This window comes from Phoca vitulina, unplaced genomic scaffold, assembly GCF_004348235.1.
Source record: "Phoca vitulina isolate PV1807 unplaced genomic scaffold, GSC_HSeal_1.0 scaffold72, whole genome shotgun sequence".
NCBI lineage: Eukaryota > Metazoa > Chordata > Mammalia > Carnivora > Phocidae > Phoca > Phoca vitulina.
Window position 1 is genome coordinate 7354505 of NW_022589775.1, and position 24528 is coordinate 7379032.

Consider the following 24528-nt stretch of genomic DNA (forward strand, 5'->3'; position numbering starts at 1 on the left):
ATAAAGTTCACAGGAAGTCTGAGCCTTCACTACTCTGGCCAAGTCCATGTTCAGAAACACCCTGAGGAAAATCAAAATGAGGAGGATTAAAAGGTACACTGGCCTTGGGTCAACTCGAGAGCAACCGGTCTAATTCAACACTTGAGGAACTATTACAGAATAAATTACACATGTCAGGAGGTGAGGAAATTGGGGTTTTCCTAGACACTTGGGATCCTGAAGTGAAACCAACAGGCCTTGAAATCCCAAAAGCTGGTATGCAAAGAACGGAATGAAGGAAAAGAGGAGGTCAACGAGAGGAGTAAAAGAGCCTAGATCAACACCATACATCTACTGGGCAAGCCCCACAGGGAGAACCAGCATGTCACTCAGCTAAAGGGAGTAAGGGTTTTCTCTTTAAGAAAAAAAGTCTAATATCATACTACCTCAGAGATTAGAAAAAAAACCTTGTAAAGAAATAAAATTTGAAAGATCATATTTCATCTAAGCTGAGAATTAATAGAACCACAAGCCAAGAGAAACAGATCAAATGGGGGGAACTTTTTTTTTTTAAGGCAAGTAGATTCCTCAGCCTCCAGCTGTGAGGACCACACGCTAACAGTGAGGTCAACTCAAACCCAACAGGACTGTACCTTGACATTTTCCAGGCTCACATCAACAATCCCATTCCAGCTGTAGAGAGCTGCTATGTGGTTCAGTAACTGCCCGGTAAAGAAACGCACCTTCTGGGTTTTGGTGATATTTTTATTGTGAACTACCTGAAAACAATAAAACAAATGAATTTCAAGGAATGCAATTTTTAAAAGTGTTTCTTGTATTTCGTCATTACAAAAATCATGTAGGCCTATGGCAAAATGTGTGACCAAAAAAAGGAAAAACATAAAAAAGAAAAGCAAAATTCAACAATCTTCGAGCCATCCTAGGGTGCGCACAGTTAGCATCCCGGTTCATTTCCTTTCAGCCCTCCGCCCCGCAGCACATAATATGTACGTGTACGTACCGTTTGGTTTGGGTTTTTCGCCTCTCTGAGATTATACTTAACAGTTTTCGGCCCACGTTTACTTATATAACATGAGCTTGGAATTCCCACATCATTAAAAACTCCTTTAGAAACTCATTTTGGAGGGCTGAGTATCACTCTAGCCCGCGAGTGACCATAATTTATTTCACCATTCCCTGGGTGGGTACAAGTGGGCTGTTTCCCCTCTGGTTGTCATCAGCATCCTTGTACAGAGTCTCCCCTGCATCCCTGACTATAGGCTTGGAAACGGGGCACCATTTCTCAGTTCCCCCCAGACCCACTCCCAGAACCTCTGGGGATGTGGCCCAGGTGTATGTGTTTCAACTTTGCTTCCTGGGTGGTTCTCAGGGAACCCCCACCACCCCCAAGTCTAGAACATTTTTAAGACCTCTGACACATACTGCCAGACCTGCTCAAACACTTCCTCCAGAAAAGTACCCACTCAAAACATCTTTGTTAGCACTGAATATCACTGTTTTTAAAAGGTCAATGCTAACTTGATGGGCCAAAAAACCCCCTGTATCTCATGACTTGTTTTTACTTTAAATCAGGGTTTCTCAACCTCAGCACTACTGATACTTTGGGACAAATAACTGTCATAGGGGACTGTCTTGTGCATTGTAGGATGCTGAGCAGCATCCCTGGCCTCCACCCACTAGTGCCAGATGTAGTTCTCCAGCTATGATAACCAAAAATGTTTCCAGACACTTCCGAATGTCCCACAGTGAGGGGCACAAAATCACTCCCAGCTGAGAACCACGGTTTTAAATATACTATGCGAATTAGCTATTTTTATGTGGACTGCCAGTTCACGGTTTTCACAGCTTTTTCTGCTGGGACGGTCAGAAGATTTTTTCTAACTGATCATTTAAGTTGCTTCTGTATGGAAGACAGCGATTCTTTCAGCCGATTCTAAAATTTCTACAAGATGCTTGCAAAATCCAATAAAAAAAATTATAATTTAAACTTTGTTTAGCCACTTAAAGAAAATCTGCTTATGGCACAATTTGCCTCAAATCCATTCCAAGTTGTATATTTGTTTTCCAATAAAAAAATTACAAGATGCTTGCAAAAGGCAGAATATGCAAGGTAATTCAATATGACATTTTGCTAGGTGTGTAAATAAGAGCAGCTGTAATTTCCAGCTCACAATTAATCCAAAGGCTTCCCGTGAAATAGTGAGCCACAGCTTTTCTCCTGGTGTGATGATACGGCAGCCTTAAGAAAAGGTTTTCCATTTCCACCTACACAACAACCCATGTGCCCTAAGCCGTTACAGCTCTAGGGTCTTGTCAAACTCTGGAGAAGACCAACGACAGGAACACTGAGTAAAAACACATACCTTTGTTTTCAGCGTGGATAACAAAATATTGACAGTAGAAATCCTGTCTTCCTTTATGCCTGAGCTAAAAATGCAAGGAATAAATTCTGAAAGTAAAAGGTTCAAAGCATTAAACTCAAAAATATTTTGAACATGAGAACAGATGCGAGAACATTACTTCTTAAAATGGTACAGCACACAATGCCATTTTCTTCCCTCTTTTTTTTTTTTTTAAGGTTTGTCTTTTTTCAATTACACAAGTTCACAGTAGGATAACCACTTCACGACATAGGAAATTAATACCTAAAAGTAAAACAATGACAGAACCATTAAAAAAGTTCAGAAGTTTGGTTGTTTTACTTTCCTTTTCTCACATTAACTTAAATAAAATTACGGTATGATCACAATTTTGCTAAATGTCTCTTTGCTTAGGCTTAGTTATATTTTAAATGATGGTCATCATTTTATTCACTGGTGGCAGAATTCGGGATGATCTGTTTGCTTTCTTTTCGTATTATTGAATCCCCAAGGAATCAGCCAACACAGCTTGATGCCATATACTAATATACTGGTGATACTGGGAAGAAACATCAAGGCGATTACAATTTCACTTGCTCCATTGGTGCTCAGTGGGCACACTGACTTTCTACAAAAGCAAACTCATTCTCAAAAAAAGGAAAATTGGAAAATACCAGACAAACCAAAAGAATGAAATGTGAAAGGATCCATGACTCCACTACCCAGAGGCTAACACTGTTAACATCTGGGCTGCTAGTTAACTGTTAACCTTCTGATATAGCCATATTCTGTTACATTTATCTTTTTATACAATGGGATACTTGACAGTTTTACAACTGAGTTTATACCCAATCACACATTGTTTAAAAGGTTGATGTCAGGAAGTGTATTTCTACACCATTTTTAATAGCTGTACTCTGCCTTGTGATTAGTACTCAGTTTGCGCAATCAATCCCTTGATGGTGGACAGTCAGGAGTCGTCCAATTTTCAGCTAACATGAAAAAATAGCCCCTAAGAAAACCTCTACTCACCTCCTTAATTCTTCCCTTAGGATAAATGACTAGACAAGAAATGGCTGGATCAAACCTTTTTAAAGTTCTCATGCAAATGGCCAAAATGCTTCGCCAAAACATGAACTGAAGTGCATCCCTGCCCCGTTAGCAGTGTCCGTGAATAACCCCAAACCACTGTCCTTTAACAAAGGCCAGACAGCGGAGATGACCCAGGGGAGTTCTGCAGGACTCCTAGCCCTGGTAGGAGCTGGCCACAAGCAGGAAAGGCACACGACGAAGGGGTTTCCTCCACGGGGCTGCTTCCCCAGTGCAACATGGCTCCCCGCACGGATCAGGGCTGACGACATACAGGGTGACCAGCACCCACACCCTGTTCTTAAATGGTCCCTAGAAGTCACCTGGAGAGAGCTCAGGTCTCCCACCCTGGGGGAGGTGAGGGACGGGCTGGAGACCTGACCGCACTGGGCCACAGGCACCACGCCGTTCCTCCAACAACTCCCAGACCTCCAGCAGGGACATGGAACTGCTCCCCACCTGCAGACAGGGCTCAATTCTGGGGGATCATACTGAACGACTGCCATGTGCTAAGTGTGGTCTGGGCTGCCACTCTCTGTCTTACTGAAGCTCTTGATAAAATACAAGTGGCCCTAACAGCCTAAACTATGTCAAGCCTGGCTCTAGGGTGACAGCCACCAGAAGGTGGTCCAGTTGCCATTCTTTGAAGCTCTACTCGTGATATTCTGGTAACACGCGGCAAAGCTATTGAAGGGATTAAACTTTATTTTTTCAAACCCAATTACTAAAGAAGGCCAGGTAGCCAGGGCTACGTATCTGTGCGGGTTCTGGAGCAGGAGTCTCTGAAGTCTGCATCCATCCTTTGTTAGGACATTGCTCAGCATTCCAGATAGCAGAGCAGGAATACCTCTGTTCATGCTGACTAGCCACCTCCAAACTGCACTGACCGAAGCTTCGCCACACATGCATCCTTCATGCTCGTGCATGCAGCGGCTGCAAAAGCTGTAGACTTTTTTCAACCTGGGAAAAATGCTTTGCAGGAGACTTTCCAAAAACCAATTGCAATCAGGCTTCGCTACGAGACAAAGGGGCGCACCTACCTTTCAACTCCAGCACTTGCGCTATCGTGCTGTCATCGCTAGCGATCAGAAAGGAAAGCGCAAACTGGATGTAGGCCAGCCGGACATCGTGCACGCCCTGGGGGGCGAAGGAGACTGCGTGTCACTTGCGTATGCACACCCCGGTCCCCCCCCCCCGAAGCAGGGACTCCGCGGCTCACGCGCCCCTCCCATCCCAGTGGCACCGAGGCCTTGGGGCTTGTGCTATCAGAAGGCTCAGAGTCTAAAACCTGCAGTCATCTATCTGTGGGAACACGGGGTTTTTTTCTTTGCTCTTTTCCCTCCATCTTCTGCTCTTTTCTTTCTCTTTCAAGCTGTTTCTAAACACAAAAGTATGGAGCGCCTGGGTGGCTCAGTCGGTTAAGCGTCTGCCTCTTGATCTGCACTCAGGTCATGATCTCAGGGTCGTGAGATAGAGCCCTGCACTGGGCTCTGCACTGGGCGTGGAGCCTGCTTAAGATTCTCTCTCTCCCCCCTCTGCCCCTCCCCCTTCTCCCTCTCTAAAAAAAGACAAATGTCAAGAAATGGGCCAAAAGTAAAGAAAAAAATTATCAACATGTCTCTCTGAAATACCGATTTTCATCCACTATGCTTAAAAGCGACAGCATAATGGCTCACTGCTTAATAAACACAGAAGTATGGGTAAAGTACAGTTGTGTCCCCTTCTGCCGTCATACATAACCATTTGTGGTTTACGGACCACTTTGGTATAGAGCAGAAGATTCTCTGCCCATCCAGATCCCATCTGCTTCACTTGCCAGTGAAATCATACACGTTTTTGAAAATCCAGAAAATCCAGAGCCAATGGAAAGACCAGTGCTGCTTTTGTTGACACCAAAGAGGTGATGTCTGGTTTTTATTAGGTATTATAAATTCACACCAGACACCAAAGCCCAGATGCTGCCATATTACAAACCCAGCATGGCCTTCCCGGACTGCCATCTACGGGGTCCTGCAGGATGCGGCCATGACCCAGGACGGTGGGCATCCTCAAGGAGGGCCCACCGGCTATGACCAGTCACCAACACCTCAGGGGAAGTGGTGGGGGCCATCTGATCTTTCCCTCCCAGTAATTTTCACACCCCGGTGGCCGGTCATGCGCACCGCTCATCGGCTACACCAGCACTCCACTGCTTCGACTGTACTCTCCTCCCTACTTTAGTTATTCCAAAGATACCTTAATTTGCTGCCAAGAACTAAATTAATACCATGGAAAATTATTGCCCTGGATGCCTGGAAAAGATTAAGAAGTCAGCCTTCCAGATAGTTCCATCCCATTTAGTAGTGGCAGTGTGGTGGTGGTGGTGGTGGTGGGGAGAAGGAGGAGGGGGAGATCAATGTCATTTATTGAGCACTTACTATACGTCAGACACCAAGTCAAAGGCTGCACATCGGGGCTTCATTTACACCTTATAACAACTTGAAGTGGAGATGCCTTCTACACCCATTTTACAGATGAGGAAATAGAGGTTTTAAAAACTCATTCAAGGTCACACAGCTACTAAGTGAGTATGTCCTAGAATTACAAAGTACGAAATAACTGTACAAACATACTGCTGCACGTGCGACTTTATGTCTGACTTTAGAGAAGTGTTTTCTTCTCAGAGCTTCCAGGCATTTTTATTTCGCTTGTTCTCAAGATGCAAGGACCACACTTGGAACCATTTAGGCCTCTACATGAGTATTTAATTAATTGTCTTGCTTTATTGGGTGTATGTTTCTCAGGGAGAAGAGAAAGGCCACCTGACCCACGCTCTGCAACATCTGGATGGAGGCCTTGCACACTGACTGTATTCATGGGTCTACACCTCCATCCATGCCCCACAACAGTTCAGCAAGACCTTATCAGACCAATGCTGGTTTATTCCAAAAACACTAAGAGCTCAAAACTATCCTCCCCATTCTGGGGACTACTCTGCAGACTTCCTCACAATATGGAATTTGGGTACAATGGTCACTAAAGTCTTGAAAATGAGCTGCATTTCCTCAGAGTACCAGCAATGTTTCAGTGCCTTTAAAACTCACCAATTCAATCTTGTTCAAACACCAATTATATTCAAGATGCCATAATCTCAGACCCAGAGAGGACACAAAGATGATAAGATGTTGTCCCTGTCCTCAGGAAGCTTAAAGTAACCACTGCTCCCATGCTATGTAGATGCCTTCTCATTGAAAGAAACATGTCAACTAATTCAAGCAGTTAACTTGTTATCCTGATCTACGTATGCCTCGTGTTTCAAAAGAATGCTGGTACGATGCCACAACTTGCCTGGTAAGACTAAATTAGGTTCTGTGCTTTGCTAGCTAGTTAGAAAGACTCTACATACAGTTTTGGGGGCGGTTTTGTCCACTTAAGTACTGGAATGCAGGTCCCGGTTATGTGCCATTCTAGATCTTTCCTTCCTGCTTATACACAGCAGTTGGGACTAGATCCCCTCAAGGTCCCCCCAGCAACAAATCTTGAACTGACATGGAACGTAGTCCTCACCTCCTGCTATCCATCTTGTATATCGCAGCCAACCCCAGATTTCAGGTTCCCGACACTGTGAACAAACCAAGACCCCCAAGACACAGCACCCGCCCCACTCCAAGCAGCCACGGCCACACCTCCTGCTCATCCTCCTGGCCAGACAGCTCCTCACTGTCCCCTGGGCCTCCGCCCTCCATCTCCAGCAAGCTCCATCAAAGGCAAGAGGGTCTCATGCCTACTCCTCATTCCTACCCTGTGACTTCACAGTGCTATAATCCTAGGAAGAAAGCATCCTGAACTCTTTATGGCTTGTTCTGCAAAACACGGTCTAAAATAGACCAAAACATATTTGGTAAAACTGCTTTTTGGCAAACGATATGAACAGTGCTTTCTTTGGCTGGACGAAAGAGAACCATAATCCTCTCTCTTTATGAGGCTTTAACAATTCCCTCCAAAATGTTAAAACACACTTATTAAAAAAAAATAGATCTAGATATCCATCAGCTTCAATAACTAAATGGCATGAAAAAAAAGGTGGGGGGGTGATGACAGAAAACTCTAACGACATGAAGAAATTTAACAGACCCACCAAACACAATATGTAGCCCCTGTTTGGATCCTGATTTGAACCATAAACTGTAAAGACACTTCAGAGATAGTGGGAAAAACTTGAGACCAAACTGGGCATCGGTGATATTAAGAGTTATGAACAGTATCACGTGCAGGGATGGTACTGTGGTTCTGTGTTTTACAAGGTCGCTTTCTGTTAGAGGTACACACTGAAATATGCATAAGGGAATATGGTTCACATGTGGGATCCGCTATACTCGATTGCCCCCAAACAAACCAAAAACGTGGCAGAGGGGACCATGTCTGCAGCTGGAGGACGGGTTCTCTGTGCTGCTATTTTTTAACGTCCCTAACGTTCCTGTATGGGGAAAAAAAATTTAATGCCTAAAAATCATTTCCCACGACAAAATATTTGAGGTACACCATAAAGTAAAAACACTTTCGTCTTGACAACAACTCCCACTTTACAGATCAAGGAGGTGTAAAATATAACTGGCCAAGAGGACCCTGAGGTGAGCGCACACACACAGCCTGCAGCCGGGGCTCAGGCAGGGAGCCTGTGTGGGGCCTTCCCTCCTTGTCTTGGTGGGTGGTCCGGGGTCCTGACATATTTTACTTACAGGACCGAGCTGGCTGAGGTCAAGAGAGACGGGGTGGAAATGGGAAGCAAATCTGATGGATAATCACTGGCAGGCTGACTGCCAAGAAGACCAAAGAACCATGACATTTGCCCTAGTGTGCAAACAGCACGTAAATTCTTTTTATTAGAAACACATTTAAATGTCAGCAGCCATTACCCAATGAATGGAATTTGTTGACACATTCATGGTATGTAAATAACTCACGATAATAAAGAAGAGTATCCATGAGACACTAAGACCTGGAATTTTTTCCTCAGAAGAACACCTTATTTGTCGTGCCAGGAAAACCCTCAACATTGGGCCAACCTCACAGAGCCAGAAAAGTTACCTGGTAATACTGTGATTAACCTCCAGTCTATTACCTGCCAGTGTGGAAACTCACGCATTTCCCCGAAGAGTGAGAGGACAGGGTGCAGGAGTAGATTATGCTCCCGTGCTTCTCCACCTCGGCAGACAGCTTGGTTAACTGTCCGTGTGCTGTTTGTGCTTGGGAAGGGGGTGTGGAGAAGGCAGCCCCGGCTGCTCCCGGCATAGCAGCGCCAGCAGGGAGGCCTGAGACAACCTACAGGTGGCCCACAGCACCTCTCTCCAGCTTCCGAGTCCTCCAACTTGTGCCTTCTCCTCAAGAACCTTTCTAAACCCAAGTGAAACTTCTAGAGCCACCCAGGAACTTTTTTTTAGTAACAGCTCTCCTGAAAACCATTCACACTTCCATTCTCTTTGGTACAATCCAGCACCTACTCATGACAAGACTTACTGACGGGAGACACGGGACACATTAAAAAGCCATAAATGGGGGCACCTGGGTGGCTCAGTCGTTAAGCGTCTACCTTTGGCTCAGGTCATGATCCCAGGATTCTGGGATCGAGCCCATTGGGCTCCCTGTTCCGTGGGAAGCCTGCTTCTCCCTCTCCCACTCCCCCTGCTTGTGTTCCCTCTCTCGCTGTGTCTCTCTCTGTCAAATAAATAAATAAAATCTTAAAAAAAAAAAAGCCATAAATGTCCTCTTTGATGATGTCACTGGTTTAAACTTCCAAGAGTTTTCTCCGAAGTGGACAGAATAGGAATAGGACTGGGACGCCCCACAGGGTCCACGCCACAAGGCACATAGAGATTATTTCCTTTACTCCGTGAAGACGCTCACAGGCCAAGCGCCGCAATGCTGGGCCCCCAGAGAAACTGTCCTCAGATGTCCGTCGTTCAGGCTCTGCCACGCGTTTCCGCACACACTGGCCTTCTACTTCACCCACGTGAGCACCAAGGCCAGAGAAAGGACGACAAACAAACCACTACGGCCCTCCAAGGGAAAGGATATACACAGGAAGTACGAAATGCTCGGAGCTCCTCACCTTGGAATCCCTCTTGGTCGCCAGGGTGTACAAGGTCTTTTTATTCAAATCAAAATGGCTGTAGACGTCCCTGGCGGCCTCAGGACCCTGGGTCACCATGGCGGCCATCAGGTTCAGACAGGCTTGGGCCATCCTGCACAAGGACAAGAAAATCAGGCATGTCAGGAACAGCTGAAGCACAAAGCAGCTGCGCTCCTGGTTGTGTAGTCTGCTATCCCCCAGCCAGAAAAAGGAAGGAAAGAGACATGCAGACATACTTTAAAACAAAAACAAAAACAAAAACAAAAAACACAACTTAACAAAATCTCCCAATAAAGCTTAAAAACTGAGTCTGAAAAGGCTCCAAGAATACAAAATATGATACAAAGAGGATGGCAGTTTCTCTCTCCAGTAAATCACCCTGTACCCGGGGGACCCGCAGCTCATCCCCCACAGAGGCAGGGTGCAGGGGAAGACTTCTTCACAGTGTGCATCTCCAAGAGCAAGCTCTTAGCTGCCTTTCCTTTCCACAGCCGCCCGGAATCCGTGGTTTACTGCGCACCCACCACACTCCAGGCACCATTCTAGGTGGAGGAAGACTGCACCTTCCAGAATAGTCAAGGCCCCCACCTGTGTGCACCTTGCATTCTAGTGGACGGAAGCAGTCAGCAGACTGACATGGAATATTATGTCAAATGTCAAGCTACACAAACAGATCTACAAACAGATACTTCTGTCCACAAGCTAATGGACAGAAAGTGACAGTGGATGGGGGGTGGTGAAACAAGGCCTCCCGGGGATGACACTTCCGCGCCACGAAGTCCTGAAGCAGAGAGGGAGGGAGCGAGAGCCGATCACGAAGAGCCACTGGGGCAGAAGGACGGGCAATGGAAAGGATGTCTGCAGTCAAAGGTTCCCACGACAGTAAGAACAGCAGGGCAGGAGTGAGAAGGACGCACGGTAGGAGTCGGTGACAGCGAGGGGCTGGTCAACAGGGGGGGCAGGGGCAGAGCCACAGCCCTGATGGCCTTGGAAACCGCTCAGCTCTGCTTTATGAGTGGAGGGAAGGTCAAGTGCACTCACGGACAGCTGAACGCAGACCGAGCCCACGGCTAGTCCTGCCACAGAAGGGCAACTTACCTGTAGCCCGAGGCATACAGGGACTCACAGATGAGCTTCATGTGATTATTCATTAGCTTTTTCACAATGTTGGTCCCCACAACATGAAAATGGGAAAGATCGCTTGCTGTCCGCAATAGTATAGCCTCGAAAACTTGAAATATTAATAGCATCTGCAAAGACAGAATTGAAATGCTTACAAATCGGCTCATTGTTTTTTCCCCTCTGTACATACATTCCTTTTGTCTTAGCCACCTTCTTTCTGTCTTAGTCACTTTAAAACCTTCAACAGATCCTGAGCCAAAGGCAGGAAGGTGACAGCTTGGCAGGTGGCTCCGCAGACCCCAGGCTCTGGAATTAGCCTTGCTCCCATAGTCCAGCTAAACAGAGACTTGCTTGGGCGCCTGGGTGGCTCAGTCGTTAAGCATCTGCCTTTGGCTCAGGTCATGATCCCAAGGTCCTGGGATCGAGCCCCGCATTGGGCTCCCTGCTCCATGGGAAGCCTGCCTCTCCCTCTCCCACTCCCCTTGCTTATGTTCCCTCTCTCGCTGTGTTTCTGTCAAATGTATAAGTAAAATCTTTAATAATAAAAATAAATAAATAAATAAATAAATAAATAGAGGCTTGCTTGCTTACAATTACACAAAATGAAATGAAAAATTTCTACTCATGACCAGGCCTCACTGCTTTGGGGATATTCGGGTCTACAGCCTTACAGCAATAACCCTGAGATCTCAACAGGTTCATAAATATCTCAAATTTTGAACCTCTTTGGAACCAGAAAACCACAGTCAACTCAGTATGTGTCTGCAACCACGACACGTGGTTTCTACCTATTTCCTTTTTGTTAAAACAAACCACGTCAAGGGGTGCCTGGCCAGCTCAGTCGGTAGAGCGTGCGACTCCTGATCTTGGGGCTATAAGTTCGAGGCCCATGTTGGGTTCAGAGATTACTTAAAAGCAACCCATGTCAAAACCAAGTGCATTTACTACTGGGTATTTACCCCAAAGATACAAATGTAGGGATCCGAAGGGGTACGTGCACCCCCGATGTTTATAGCAGCAATGTCCACAATAGCCAAACTGTGGAAAGAGCCAAGATGTCCATCGACAGATGAATGGATAAAGAAGATATGGTATATATATACAAGGGAATATTATGCAGCCATCAAAAGGAATGAGATCTTGCCATTTGCAACGACGTGGATGGAACTGGAGGGTATTATGCTGAGCAAAATAAGTCAAACAGAGAAAGACATGTATCATATGACCTCACTGATATGAGGAATTCTTAATCTCAGGAAACAAACTGAGGGTTGCTGGAGTGGGGGGTGGGGTGGGAGGGATGTGGTGACTGGGTGATGGACACTGGGGAGGGTATGTGCTCTGGTAAGCGCTGTGAATTGTGCAAGACTGTTGAATCTCAGATCTGTACCTCTGAAACAAATAATGCAATATATCTTAAGAAAAAAAAAAAGAAGATAGCAGGAGGCGAAGAATGAAGGGGGCGAAATCGGAGGGGTAGACAAACCATGAGAGACGATGGACTCTGAAAAACAAACTGGGGGTTCTGGAGGGGAGGGGGGTGGGAGGATGGGTTAGCCTGGTGATGGGTATTAAAGAGGGCACATTCTGCATGGAGCACTGGGTGTTATACACAAACAATGAATCATGGAACACTACATCTAAAACTAATGATGTAATGTATGGTGATTAACATAACAATAAAAATTAAAAAAAAAAAAAAACAAGTGCATTTAGATTAAGAATCTATGATCCTTCCTTCTGGTATCACTCACTAATATGAAGTTAGCGCTTTCTACTAAAATGCTTTAAAAAGTCGTGGCACAAAACTGAATGTATTCCTACAGCATAGGCACAAAGCATCATCTTCTCTAGAAAGCTGGTAATGTCCTGGAGATTTCCATCACATTTCTCTCCATCAAGCTCAACACAATAGTGGCATATAAACTTTTTCTCCTCTTCAGCAAGCCAGGTAAGGAATAACATACTTCACTATCGGGTCGCTTCTCCCCACTCAGGAGCTGGAAAATCTCGGCACACTCCACAGAAATCTTTATGTACCCTTCCACAACATCATACACGTCTTCTTGAGGTAGCTTCTTGGCAACAGTGACAAACGCTTCCAAGGCTGAAATAAGAGTAATGTTCAATTGTTAACAAGGACCATCTCCTGAGCAACAATCAGTTGATACTGATACAAACCACAGTGATAGAGGTGGATTTCTGGCAGGAGCATCCACGTGACTGGAACTGCCACTTACTGAGAGGGAGAACACAGCAGCAATGTGGAGACAGGGACACTGAGGGTTCTGACACAGCCCTTTCTCTACCTGCAGTGAGGGGGCGGGCAATAACTTTCAAAGCAACTGCTTTAGAACCCAACCCTTCTTGATGCGGTGATCCTCCGTGAAGCTGGCATCGATCCACTCCTAGGCACCCTCTGGGTCTAGAAAACATGGCATATCTAGATCTCTATATAGGTCTATATACAACGGAGTATTACTCGACCTGAAAAGGGGGAAATCCTGCTTTTTGCAACATGTATGGACCTTTGAGGGCACTGAGCAAAATAAGACAGAGAAAGACAAATACTGTATGTTCTACTTACATGAGGAACCTAAAAGAGCCAAACTCATAGAAAAAGAGAGCAGAATGGTAGTTGCCAGCAGCTGGGGGGGTGGGGGAAATGGGGAAATGTTGGTCAAAAGGTACAAACTTCCAGCTATAAGATGAGTAGGTTCTGGGGGGCCTGGCTGGCTCAGTAGGTAGAGCATGTGACTCTTCATCTCGGGGTCGTGGGTTTGAGCCTCACACTGGGGGTAGAGATTACTTTAAAAAATAAGATGAGTAAGTTCTGGGGATCTAATGTACAGCATGGTGACTATAATTAACAGTACTGTATTATATACTTAAAAGTTATGCAGAGCATAAATCTTGAATGCTATCACACACCAAAAATGGTAATTATATGAGGGGATGGAGGCGTTAACTAAGCTTATTGTGGTTATCACTTCACAGTATATGTGCGTCCTTATCCCACTGTACACCTTAAACTTCCATCAGTTATGTCAATAATATCTCAATAGGTGGGCAAAAACAACACAAAAATAACAATAAGCCTTTCCTCATGCCCTGATGAAAACAAAACCTGTCAATTCCACTTCCCTGATTTTTCCGTCAGGAGATCTCATCATAGGAAGTTATGAGAACATATCAACAGGGAAAGAGAATCCAAGACAGAGATCAGATTCAAACACAAATGCAACACAACCTCATTCAAGGGATTACCGGTCACCCTCTGACTTCAGCTTTGCCACATCTTCCAACTACTTCTTCTGCACCCATCTCCTGTCAACCTGAGTTTCCTTGGGAAACCTGTTCAAATGCAGCACCCGAATGCCACGCAGCTCTCTGAGCAAAACCATGAATATGTACATGAATACGATCTTTTAAATAATTAAGCATGCTCTTTCTTCTGCCACAAAGGTTCCTGTCCCTGTTCCTACCCCATCCTACAACTCTACTGAAAAGCCACTTCCTCTGGGGAGACTTCTTTGATCTCCCAGATTAGGTCTGAGGCCAGAAGACACCAGGTACCTCTCCTTTGGAAGACTGGTACCTAAGAACTCTTCCTATGTGATTTTATTGATTGATATCTGTCTTCCCCACTTCACTAATTCATATGCTCCATAATGGCGGCGCCCATGTCTGATTTTTTACTCATCATTTTTTTTTTTAAACATTTTATTTTTATTATTTATTTGACAGAGAGACACAGCGAGAGAGGGAACACAAGCAGGGAGAGTGGGAGAGGGAGAAGCAGGCTCCCCACAGAGCAGGGAGCCCGATGTGGGACTCGATCCCAGGACCCTGGGATCATGACCTGAGCCGAAGGCAGTCGCTTAACCGACTGAGCCACCCAGGCGCCCCTTTTACTCATCATTTTATCTCTACCTAGCAAATAGCAGCCCCTGGTAAATAATGAATGAATGAATGAATGAATGAATGAAATGTATAATTCTGCACTAAAACAGGTATCATCTTCAAAGCACTGGCTGTCAGTTGCAGATATCAAATGTTTAAAAGCAAAATGTATGATACGAAGACAAATTATTAACTGGGGATATTCTGGCCATCAGCTTAGAATTCTCTTTAACCTGAGAGGCACTATTATTGTTTTATTTTGACAGAGTACCAGTGTCTCCCCATACTAGCATATTCAATTGCGGTTTTTTCCCTCATAACCTACTACTTTCTAATGGATTACAAGAAGCTCTGAAGAAGGGTGATCACGCTTTTCAGAAAGTGAAATTACAGAATCTGCTCCATCTTAGTCACTAGTCCAATCCTGGTCAACTGACAAGTCCTTGTGGGGCTTCATGCGGTAGCTTATTACACGTCATCAGATCAGCGTGAGTGTTGGAGGGTCGAAGCTACTGAAAACAGCGCTGACAACCACAGAAGTAGCAAACTGCCTCACTGAGCAGCCCCGAGCTGACCCACAGTTGGGACTCGGTAAATACCGTTCGCTGTGTGAAGGTGAGTATTTGTTTGCCTAACAACTGCAATAAAGAGGTTTTGAGCCTGCTGAGGGATGCTGCCCGGCCAAGGGAGGCGTGCAGTCGCGTGGAACTGTCACAACCGAGCAAGGTGGGCCCTCCGGCCGTCGCTGACAGCCCAGGGCAAGGAAGTGCAGCGCGCGGCCCTACAGCGGCCCTGGCCGCCCGTGGCCCAGGATGCCCGAGCACCACGGCCTCGGTTTCCCCGTCTGCAAACCGGAAGGCCCGGCTCTGTAACTCGGGACCGAACAGCTGCACAGAGGAAGGCTGAGCCTGGCACAGAGCCGCGGCCGGGACCCGCCTCGCTCGCGCGTGCTCCCCGCCCCGGCCAGCCCCGCACTCACCCGGCTCGGCGCCCTGCGGGTCCCGCAGCTGAGCCTTGAAGCGCACGCCCGTGAGCTCTTCAGCGCGGGCCCGCTTGGCTGCGCCCACGCGGGAAGCCGCGCCGTCCTGGCCGCCCGGAGCCTTCCTCTTGGGGACCCCCATGGCCGAGAGCACAACGGCGCACCGGGATCCACACACCCGCAGACCCGGCAAACGGACGCGCGGAAATCGGTGAAGCGCCTCTGCGTGCCCCGGCCCTACACGTGCGCCGGAAGGGGCGGGGCCTCACGTGGGAGGGCGGTGCCAGGGACGGGGTGCAGGGGCCGGGGCTGGCGGAAGGGGCGGGGCCTGTGGCGGGGCGGGGCCTAAGGGAGAGCTGGAGAGCTGGAGAGCTGGAGGGCAGGAAGCGGGTTCGCTGTAGGGGAGGTGGAGGTGGCGCTGGCTCTGAGCCCCGAGTTTTCTCTTGTTTGTGGCGTCCCCGCTGGCTCGCTCGCTTCTCAGGACGAGCGGACACCCCACGGCAATCCCACCCGGCCGCAGTGAGGAGGAGCCCACCAGCCCCCGGCAGCCCTCCCGAGGCTTCTCGGCAGGTAGAGTCCCGGGGGCCTTCATTCCCCGAGGGCGCGAGGTCCGGGGCGTCGTGGCTGCACACTCAGATCAGTTCTTGACTTGAGGGTGCCCTGACGCTGCCAGTAGAAGAACTTGCTTGACAAGCAATGGGATTCGATGCTTTGCCTATTTGAAGCCCTGCGGGTTGGCCGGGAGGGTGGATGCCCCTGGCTAAATGCCAGGCCGTCTGGGGCGGGAGGTCCTCCCTCGCGCACCTGGGCCGAGGGTCGTGCGGGTGCCCCTAACTCTGACCCCGCCCTGTGTCACAGCCCGAACCAGATGGCTTGTCTGGTGGGGTACAGCGCCACACTGGCCTCCATCCCAGGCCTCCCCAAAATGATAGGAGGACGTGAACCCTTCTGGCCAAGCAGGTGTGAGGAGACACGTAACTTCTGGAAAACCCTTCTTGGACAGTGCAGCGGCTTCCACATCTAAGTTCCCATCCTTGAAATGGAGCCGGCGGAGCCAGCCCTACCTAGTCTCCGGGGCTGTCCTGAACTGAGAAAGTGATGCAGTGTATGAAAAACTGCTTTGACGGGAAATAAAGTCCTGTGTTTTGTAAGATGTCAATGACTTGAGAGCCACATTAAATGCTTTGCAATAAAATAGAGATTTAGATGAATGAGTAAAAACAGACTGGTCCATTTCTTAATACGACTTCATCAATACTTGGTTATGTGTTCAAATAAATCATGAACCAGCTCATTAAATGAGTAATTTGATGATTCCTGGAATTCTCCATGAGGTTGTCTCCTAGTCTGAGGTAATACTGTCTTGTGTTCTGTAAACAGATGTGTAATGAGCATCCATGGATGTGGCCTTTTGTGGCCTGTTGGGCTTTAGAGTCTCTATTAGAAAAAGCCCAGGGTGTTGACCCTGAACCTCGGACCTGGCAAGACGATGGCATCTGTGGAAATGCCTATGTTGTGGGCAGGTCAGATGGAGGGATTCCTATGGCAGATTTGAGCTGATGCAGTAGTATTAAGAGACAAGGATATGCTCAAAACTCAAGCTGTAAAGGGCAACACTCCTATTAGTAAAGACAGAGACCTAACTCTGTCCACACTGGTTCTCTTCTGTGGTTAATTGCCAACCACCAACTTTGTTTACAATCAGGGTGGACCAAAGAGGCAGCAGGGAAAGGTAAGAAACAATCAAAAGCCCTGTATTCAGTTTCTGCCTGGGTGACCTTGGGCAAATCATCATCTCTCTTTATGAAGACTTAAAGAGGGTGAGGGAACTTGCCAGTATTACCCAGCTAATAAGTGTTGGAACCACTCATCCAGTTTATCCTAACCCCAGTTACTGTCCTCAGTTTAAAAACAAAGAAACAGGTTGTCCCTGCCCATCCCAGCCTTATCCAGAGATATGCCTGATGGGGCATGGCTCAGGAGCACGGCTGGATGCTTCAGACTCAGCCCGATGCCATGAATCATCGATGCCAGTTAGCTAACCCCACTTGTTCAGATATCAGGCTTACCAAACAACTTCCAGGTAGTGACATGGCTCTCTGTAGTAAAGGCCTGCATGGAGAGAAAGGGTGTGATTTGCCCCAAAGAACATTCTGGTCTATTGATGATGAACACCACTGTTTTCATGATGTTCTAAGCTGGTATCCACTTGGGAGTCTTTGCACTTGCTGTTTCCTCTGAAACTCTACCCGGACCTCACATGACTCATACTTTCATGTGGGCTCTTCCTATCCATGTCTCCCCTTCTTCCTATCCTCCTCTATTTTCCTTTATTGCCTTTAATACCTACTGGTGATATTAGATATTCATTTGCTTGTCAAACTCCTTTATTAAAATATACATTCTAGAATGGCACAAAACAAAGTTCTGTGCGCTATTCTTACTACCTAGAACAGATTTGGTACATCATAAGTTTCAGTAAATATTTGTTGAATAAGTAGATGTCTTGGTTAATGTCAGTCTATTCTAAAAGGTTTTCTCTTGGATCAAAAAGCCTCAGGATGCAGGTTTTTGAGTCTACAAGCTTATGAACTGGCCCCTGGACTGTGGTGAATTAGCCAAGGGAAGTGTCCAACCTCTAATATCCAACCAATTCACCTCTAGTCACCACACTTCTTTTTTTTTTTTTTTTGGTCACCACACTTCTTATTCACACCTGTTAAGTGTGTGTGTGTTCATCCCTGTTTCAATCTTATAAGTTTAATTTCAAATTCTGGAAAGGGGTAAAAGGAGAAACTGAATCAGATCCCATATCAAGTTCATATTAAAGCATGTTTATTGCAGACACTCAGAAGGTGAGAGGTATGCATTGCTGTACACAAGAAGAAGTTATCAAGATGGCTTACCCTATATTATTTCACCTGGATAAAAGCTTGCTAATGCAGTCACATAGAGAGGAGAAATGGAATTTCTTCATTCTGATGCAAGTTTTTATCTCTTTGGCGGTTGATGTTTTGGTGTGGCCCTTACTGAGATCAAGACAGTTCCATCATCGGCTTGCTTAGCAGTGAGCAAAATGAAGTATTCTTTCAAAGACAGTCACTATGACTCAGGTGACAGACATAGTGTCCATAGGCTAGAAAAGATAAGTAAACCTACAGTTTCTCAATTCAAGTCAATAAAACACCAATATCCACCAATATTTTCTATGTGCATTGCATGATACAACGAGCTGGAATAGATTCAGAAAAGTGTAACACAGTATACCTACTCCCAAGGGACTCACAACATCCCTGAGAATCTGACACACCTGGCAAGTTCAATAGCAATAAAGAATTCAGCCAAGAACCCAAGATGATATGTTCTAGGGCCTTCGGATAATTGCAAATGAATTATTTGACAAATAGACACATCACATTAGTATGATCCCGGTTAGATCACTGGGGGCTTCTTACTGAAGTGACAGTAAAGCAGAGAGGAAAACAGAAGCATAAAATTTGCCTTCTTCTCTGAGGCAAAATTGAAGAAAAGTAGAAAATGTTGCCCTCTTGTCCAATATGGAATAACGAGCTGTAAGTGCAAGGCCCGTCTTGATAAAAATTCTGACATAGTGCCCCCGGGGTGGCTCAGTCGGTTAAGTATCTGCCTTCGGCTCAGGTCATGATCTCAGGGTCCTGGGATTGAGACCCATATCGGGCTCCCTGCTCAGCAAGGAGTCTGCTTCTCCCTCTCCCTCTGACCCTCCTCCCTGCTTGTGGTCTCTCTCTGTCTCAAATAAATAAATAAAATATTTTTTAAAAATCCTGCCATAGATGAAATTTGTCTTCTTGAATCTCCCAAGTCCAGTCTCTGCTCGCCTACTTCCCCACACCTGCTTGCATAGCACCTTCTTGCTGCCCCCATCTTCCCAAAGCCCCAGCTGAGGCAGCTCTCCCTGAGCCCATCTCCCTGGAAAATGTCCTTCAGGAGATTCCTTGTTGCAGCCCCCTCCCTATGCTAGTCCTCCTTCTTCCCCATCCTTCCTCCATAACCTGTTCCCTTGCAAAACTATTTTTAGCCAGCCACCAGAAAATAGAGAAATCTGATAAATTCACCATTCGATTTTGAAGAATAATAGCGCTTTATAGCCAACCCGTGAAAATATTTTTATACTTTAAAAGAGGACACTCAGGGGCACCTGGGTGGCTCAGTCGTTAAGCGTCTGCCTTCAACTCAGGTCATGATCCCAGGGTCCTGGGATCGAGCCCCACATCGGGCTCCCTGCTCTGCAGGAAGCTTGCTTCTCCCTCTCCCACTCCCCCTGCTTGTGTTTCCTCTTTCGCTGTGTCTCTCTCTGTCAAATAAATAAATAAAATCTTAAAAAAAAAAAAAAAGAGGACACTCAGCGATCACAACCCCCAAGATGAATTTCTAGTAGTTGTGACATTGAATGGGAATGGGAGTGGGGGTGGTGGGAAATGAAAAGGGCAGGGACCAGGACAAGAGGAGCTTCTGAACATTGTGCATGAATCTGTGTGTGAATTCCAGCCCTTATCCCATATGTTACATTTTATAATTGGGAGGTATGACTCAATTTTTAAAAATATACTTCTAAATCCATTCAGGAAGTATGTACTGATCCTGCTAGGACAATACCTACAAGAGTCATGTCCTCAATAAATATGTATTATGTTGGTGATGAGGGTCTTAGACCAGACCACTCAAAATACTAGGTTATTGAATTGACAGCCTTATTCTTTGAACAGCAAAATGTAGTAAAATCCATACCCAATTTAGACAGTAAAATATCAAATGATAAATTTCAAGGATATTATGGAGACTAGCCTACCATCTTATCATTGCACAGAAATGTGAGAAAATATAGAAAATTTGAGTAACAAAGTATTCAAATGGATAGACAGTAATAGAACTTTATACCTACAGAGAACATATATTCTTTTGAAATAATATGAAAGTGATAAAAATTGACCACATTCTAGGCCAAAAAGTAGGCCCTAATAAATTTCAAAAAAAAAAAAAAATCAGCATTTACAGACCATGTTCTCTGACCACCAAGCAATAAAATTTAACCTTGATAATAAGAGGATAGGTTTTTTAAAATCCCATAAGGCTGGGAGGGTGGAAAACTTTTACTAAGTAATCCTCGGAAAGCATATGGAAAGTTATGAAAGATTTGAAATGCAGCAAAACGAACACTTTATTTATTTATTTATTTATTGTTGAAGATTTTATTTATTCATTTGAGAGAGAGAGAGAGAATGAGCAGGGGGAGAGGCAGGGGTAGAGGGAGAAGCAGGCTCCCCACTGAGCCAGGAGCCAGGCTCCCCTCTGAGCCTAAACATGGGGCTCCATCCCAGGACCCTGGGATCATGACCTGAGCCAAAGGCAGATGTTTAATCATCTGAGCCACCCAGGCACACCAAAACAAACACTTTATATAGCAAAATCTGTGGAGACATAGTGCTAGGAGGAAAATTTATAGCTTAAAATACTTTTATCAGAAATCAAGAAAAATTGAAAACAAATGAACTAATAAAGCATGTTCAAATCAAGAACTTGGAAAAAGTACAACAGAAACAACCCAAAGAAATAAGAAGAAAAAAGAAACAAAGACAAGGAGGGAAATCAATTACAAAAAGAATGAAAAAACAACTAAAAAAAAAAAGAGGGGGGCGCCTGGCTGGCTCAGTCATTAAGCGTCTGCCTTCGGCTCAGGTCATGATGCCAGGGTGCTGGGATGGAGCCCTGCCATCAGGCTCCCTGCTCCACGGGAAGCCTGCTTCTCCCTCTCCCACTCCCCCTGCTTGTGTTCCCTCTCTCGCTGTGTCTCTCTGTCAAATTAATAAATAAAATCTTTAAAAAAAAAAAAGAAAAAAGAAAAACAACAGTAACAACAACAACTAAAGAATATCCAGACACCAAAAGCTGTTTGTTCTTGTTTTTTAGGTTAAGTAAACAAATCTGTGGCAGGATTTTAAGCAATAAAAATATTAAAAACAACTATTCTCAAAAACTTTCAAAACAAAAAGAAACAGATACATTTCTGGAAAAGGGCAAAAATACCAAAATTGGCACAAAAGGCACGAGAAAATTTGAATACAACAACAATCAAATAAAATGACGTGATAACCAAATTTTTCCCAAAGTACGAATGATTTTCCAGGTAAACACTAGCAATCTTTTAGGAAACAGATAATCTCTATCTTACTCAGTTTGCTCCATAAAACAAGAGAGAAGGAAAGCATCCTAACATCTTGTATGAGGCAATAGAACTTAAATACAAAACTAGCTAAGGATAACACAAAGGAAGAAAATGCTGGGCTTATTTCACTTACAGACATAAATGTGTGTAAATAAAATATTAGCTAACCTGAACCAACACTGTCCTTAAAAAGCAAGAAATACAAGGATGGTTTAATATCATATCTATATCACTCACCACATTAATGGACTAAAGCAGAAAAACCAATTATTATCTCAATAGATGGAAAAAGACATTCGAGGGGCGCCTGGGTGGCTCAGTTGGTTAAGCGTCTGTCTTCGGCTCAGGTCATGATCCCGGGGTCCTGTGATTGCCCTGTGTCGGGCTCCCTACTCAGCGAAGAGTCTGCTTCTCCCTCTCCCTCTGTCCCTACTTTTCCTTCCCGCTCATGTTCTCTCTCTCTCTCTCAAATAAATAAAATCTTAAAAAAAAAAGACATTTGAAAAAAATCTCTATGATTTTTAAAAGTCCCATAAAACTAGGAATAGAGAAAACTTCCTTAACTTGATAAAGACTGTATGTGCCAAAAGCCTGCGGCAACCATCATGCATAATGGAAAAACTGTAAGTGCACTTGAATTGTGACTGAGAACAATAGAAAAGGGATGCCCATTATCTGTGCTGCTATCAATTACTAAAGGTCTTAGGTAACGAGATGAAGTAAGACAAAAAAATACAAAAGAATTAACAGAGATAAAACTGTAATCTACTTAGAAAATTCAACAGAAACACTAGCTAGAGATGCATAAGGTTGTCAGATGTGAGATCAAATTACCTAGTCAGTGTCATAGCTATACTTTAGCAATAGCCAATTTAAAAATATAGTAGATGAATCACTAAACTCTACCTCTGAAACTAATAATACACTATATGTTAATTGAATTTAAATTACAAATAAATAAAAATAAATAAAAATGCCCCCTTACCAAAAAAAAAAAAAAAAAACCCTAAGAGAAATCAAGACACCATTCACAAAAACCAGTGAATTATCTCAGAATTAAACTAAAAAATACTGCACAGCATGGTTAAGGAGAACACTATAAAAGAAGATCTGACTGAATAAAGAAACATACTGTGTTTGTAGAAGAATGTCTTCATGTTGTAAATCTGTTAACCTCCTAAATCAAGCTATAAAACCACTGCTATTTCAGTCAAAATTAAGAAACTCAATAAATCATGATAACTTTGTATGGAAAAATAAAAGTCTATGAATGGTTAAGTCGAAAAGAATAATGGGGTCTTCCTTATCATGCATGAAGACATATTCAAGGTTTTAATAATCAAATACTGGTAATGGTAAAAGACTAGACAAATAGCCCAGTGGAGCAGAGTACAGACTCAAAAACAGAGCCATGTTATGGTGCTATGAGTTGACAACTCCCAAACTGCTTTGCATGCATCCTAGGGTTGAACAAATAAGTAAATGGATGGGGGATGATGCAGGCCAGGCTTCCCACCGTTGGAGAGGAAAGTTACCTATAACCAGGATGGCTGAGGTAGAATGAATCCTGTGGGACTGGATTGGAGTTAGAGACATCAGTATGATCTCATGATTAGCTGAATATAAACAGAGTTGGATGGGTACAGAAGTTAGTGAACACATGTATTCTACCTTGGTTGGTTGGTACATATGCATACATTTTTTAGTTCTGTTCACTGATGCGGCCTAAAAGTAGGGACACTCCAGTAGTAATTAGCACACCTGGTGCCCAGATCTTGGTTTTTTGTTTTTGTTTTAAAGATTTTATTTATTTATTTTTATGAGAGAGAGAGAGAGAGCACGTGCACATGCATGGGGAGGGGAGAGGCAGAGGGAGAAGCAGGCTCCCCGCGGAGCAGGGAGCCCAACATGGGACTGGATCCCAGGACCCGGGGATCATGATCTGAGCCGAAGGCAGAGGCTTAACTGACTGAGCCACCCAGGCGCCCCCGATCTTGGTTTTTAATATCATTATCAAATAAAAGGAACTGGGACTCCTTGGAGAAATGACCGATTCTAAGGCTGGGGCAGAGCATACATGAAATGAGCCTGGAGCTCTTGTAGCACCATAAAGTACCAAACGCTGGAGGAAAAAAATGGAGGGGGGGAGGAATAGGTCAAAGGGACACAGGAACCAACCGGAAATAATTCCCAGTAGAACAATCTGAGTGATAATGAACATAGTATTAATGAACATAGTATTAGATTATCATCTATGGTATGAAAGAAATATACCTAAGTCTATACTAATATAAAAAATGATCGCATAAATAAATAAATGGGGGAGAAAATCTTCCTTACAAAGTAAGTTTCCTTACAAATCTTTCTTACAAAAATAATCCAAATAATATATGTAGATGCTCCCTGCTCCAAGAAATGGAGCTTAATTCACAGCCTCCCCCCCTCCTGGGGGGATACTTAGTGAGTAGCTTCCAAAGATTAGATTAGGAAAGAGGGAAATTGGTGAATCATAGTGGAGAAACATGGTCAACACTACCTTAACTGAGTGGTCAAGGTTAACATCACCAGTGATAAGTTCCATTGCTATCATGTACCCTTGACGTGATATGATGAGGACATCACCTTTATAATATCCTTCCCCAAGCCCATAACCCCAGCCCAATCACACGAAAGATGTCAGACAAATCCAAATCAGAAGGACAGTCTAAAAAATACATCACCCGTACTCTTTAAAACTGTCAAGGTCATGAAAAACAAGGAAAGA

The 24528-nt window shown here is 44.8% G+C and overlaps 1 protein-coding gene and 1 long non-coding RNA gene across 2 annotated transcripts in view; one reads left to right on the top strand and one right to left on the bottom strand.

The window, feature by feature from the left end:
• The window catches only part of URB1 (URB1 ribosome biogenesis homolog), a 65869-nt gene extending 50058 nt beyond the window's left edge, over positions 1–15811 (bottom strand). Inside the window, exons 1-7 of the mRNA XM_032393296.1 lie at positions 15563–15811; positions 12648–12787; positions 10657–10808; positions 9538–9670; positions 4490–4586; positions 2364–2449; positions 633–758 (exon numbers count right to left, since the gene is read on the bottom strand). Coding sequence (XP_032249187.1) covers positions 633–758; positions 2364–2449; positions 4490–4586; positions 9538–9670; positions 10657–10808; positions 12648–12787; positions 15563–15704 — 876 coding nt within the window. The 5' untranslated portion in view covers positions 15705–15811. The remainder of the gene's footprint in view (positions 1–632; positions 759–2363; positions 2450–4489; positions 4587–9537; positions 9671–10656; positions 10809–12647; positions 12788–15562) is intronic.
• An 83-nt stretch (positions 15812–15894) lies between these two features.
• On the top strand, positions 15895–16783 carry LOC116625038. Its single transcript, XR_004297987.1, has 2 exons — positions 15895–16132; positions 16421–16783. It is a non-coding gene; the product is annotated as an uncharacterized LOC116625038 (long non-coding RNA).
• The last annotated feature ends 7745 nt before the right edge of the window (positions 16784–24528 follow it).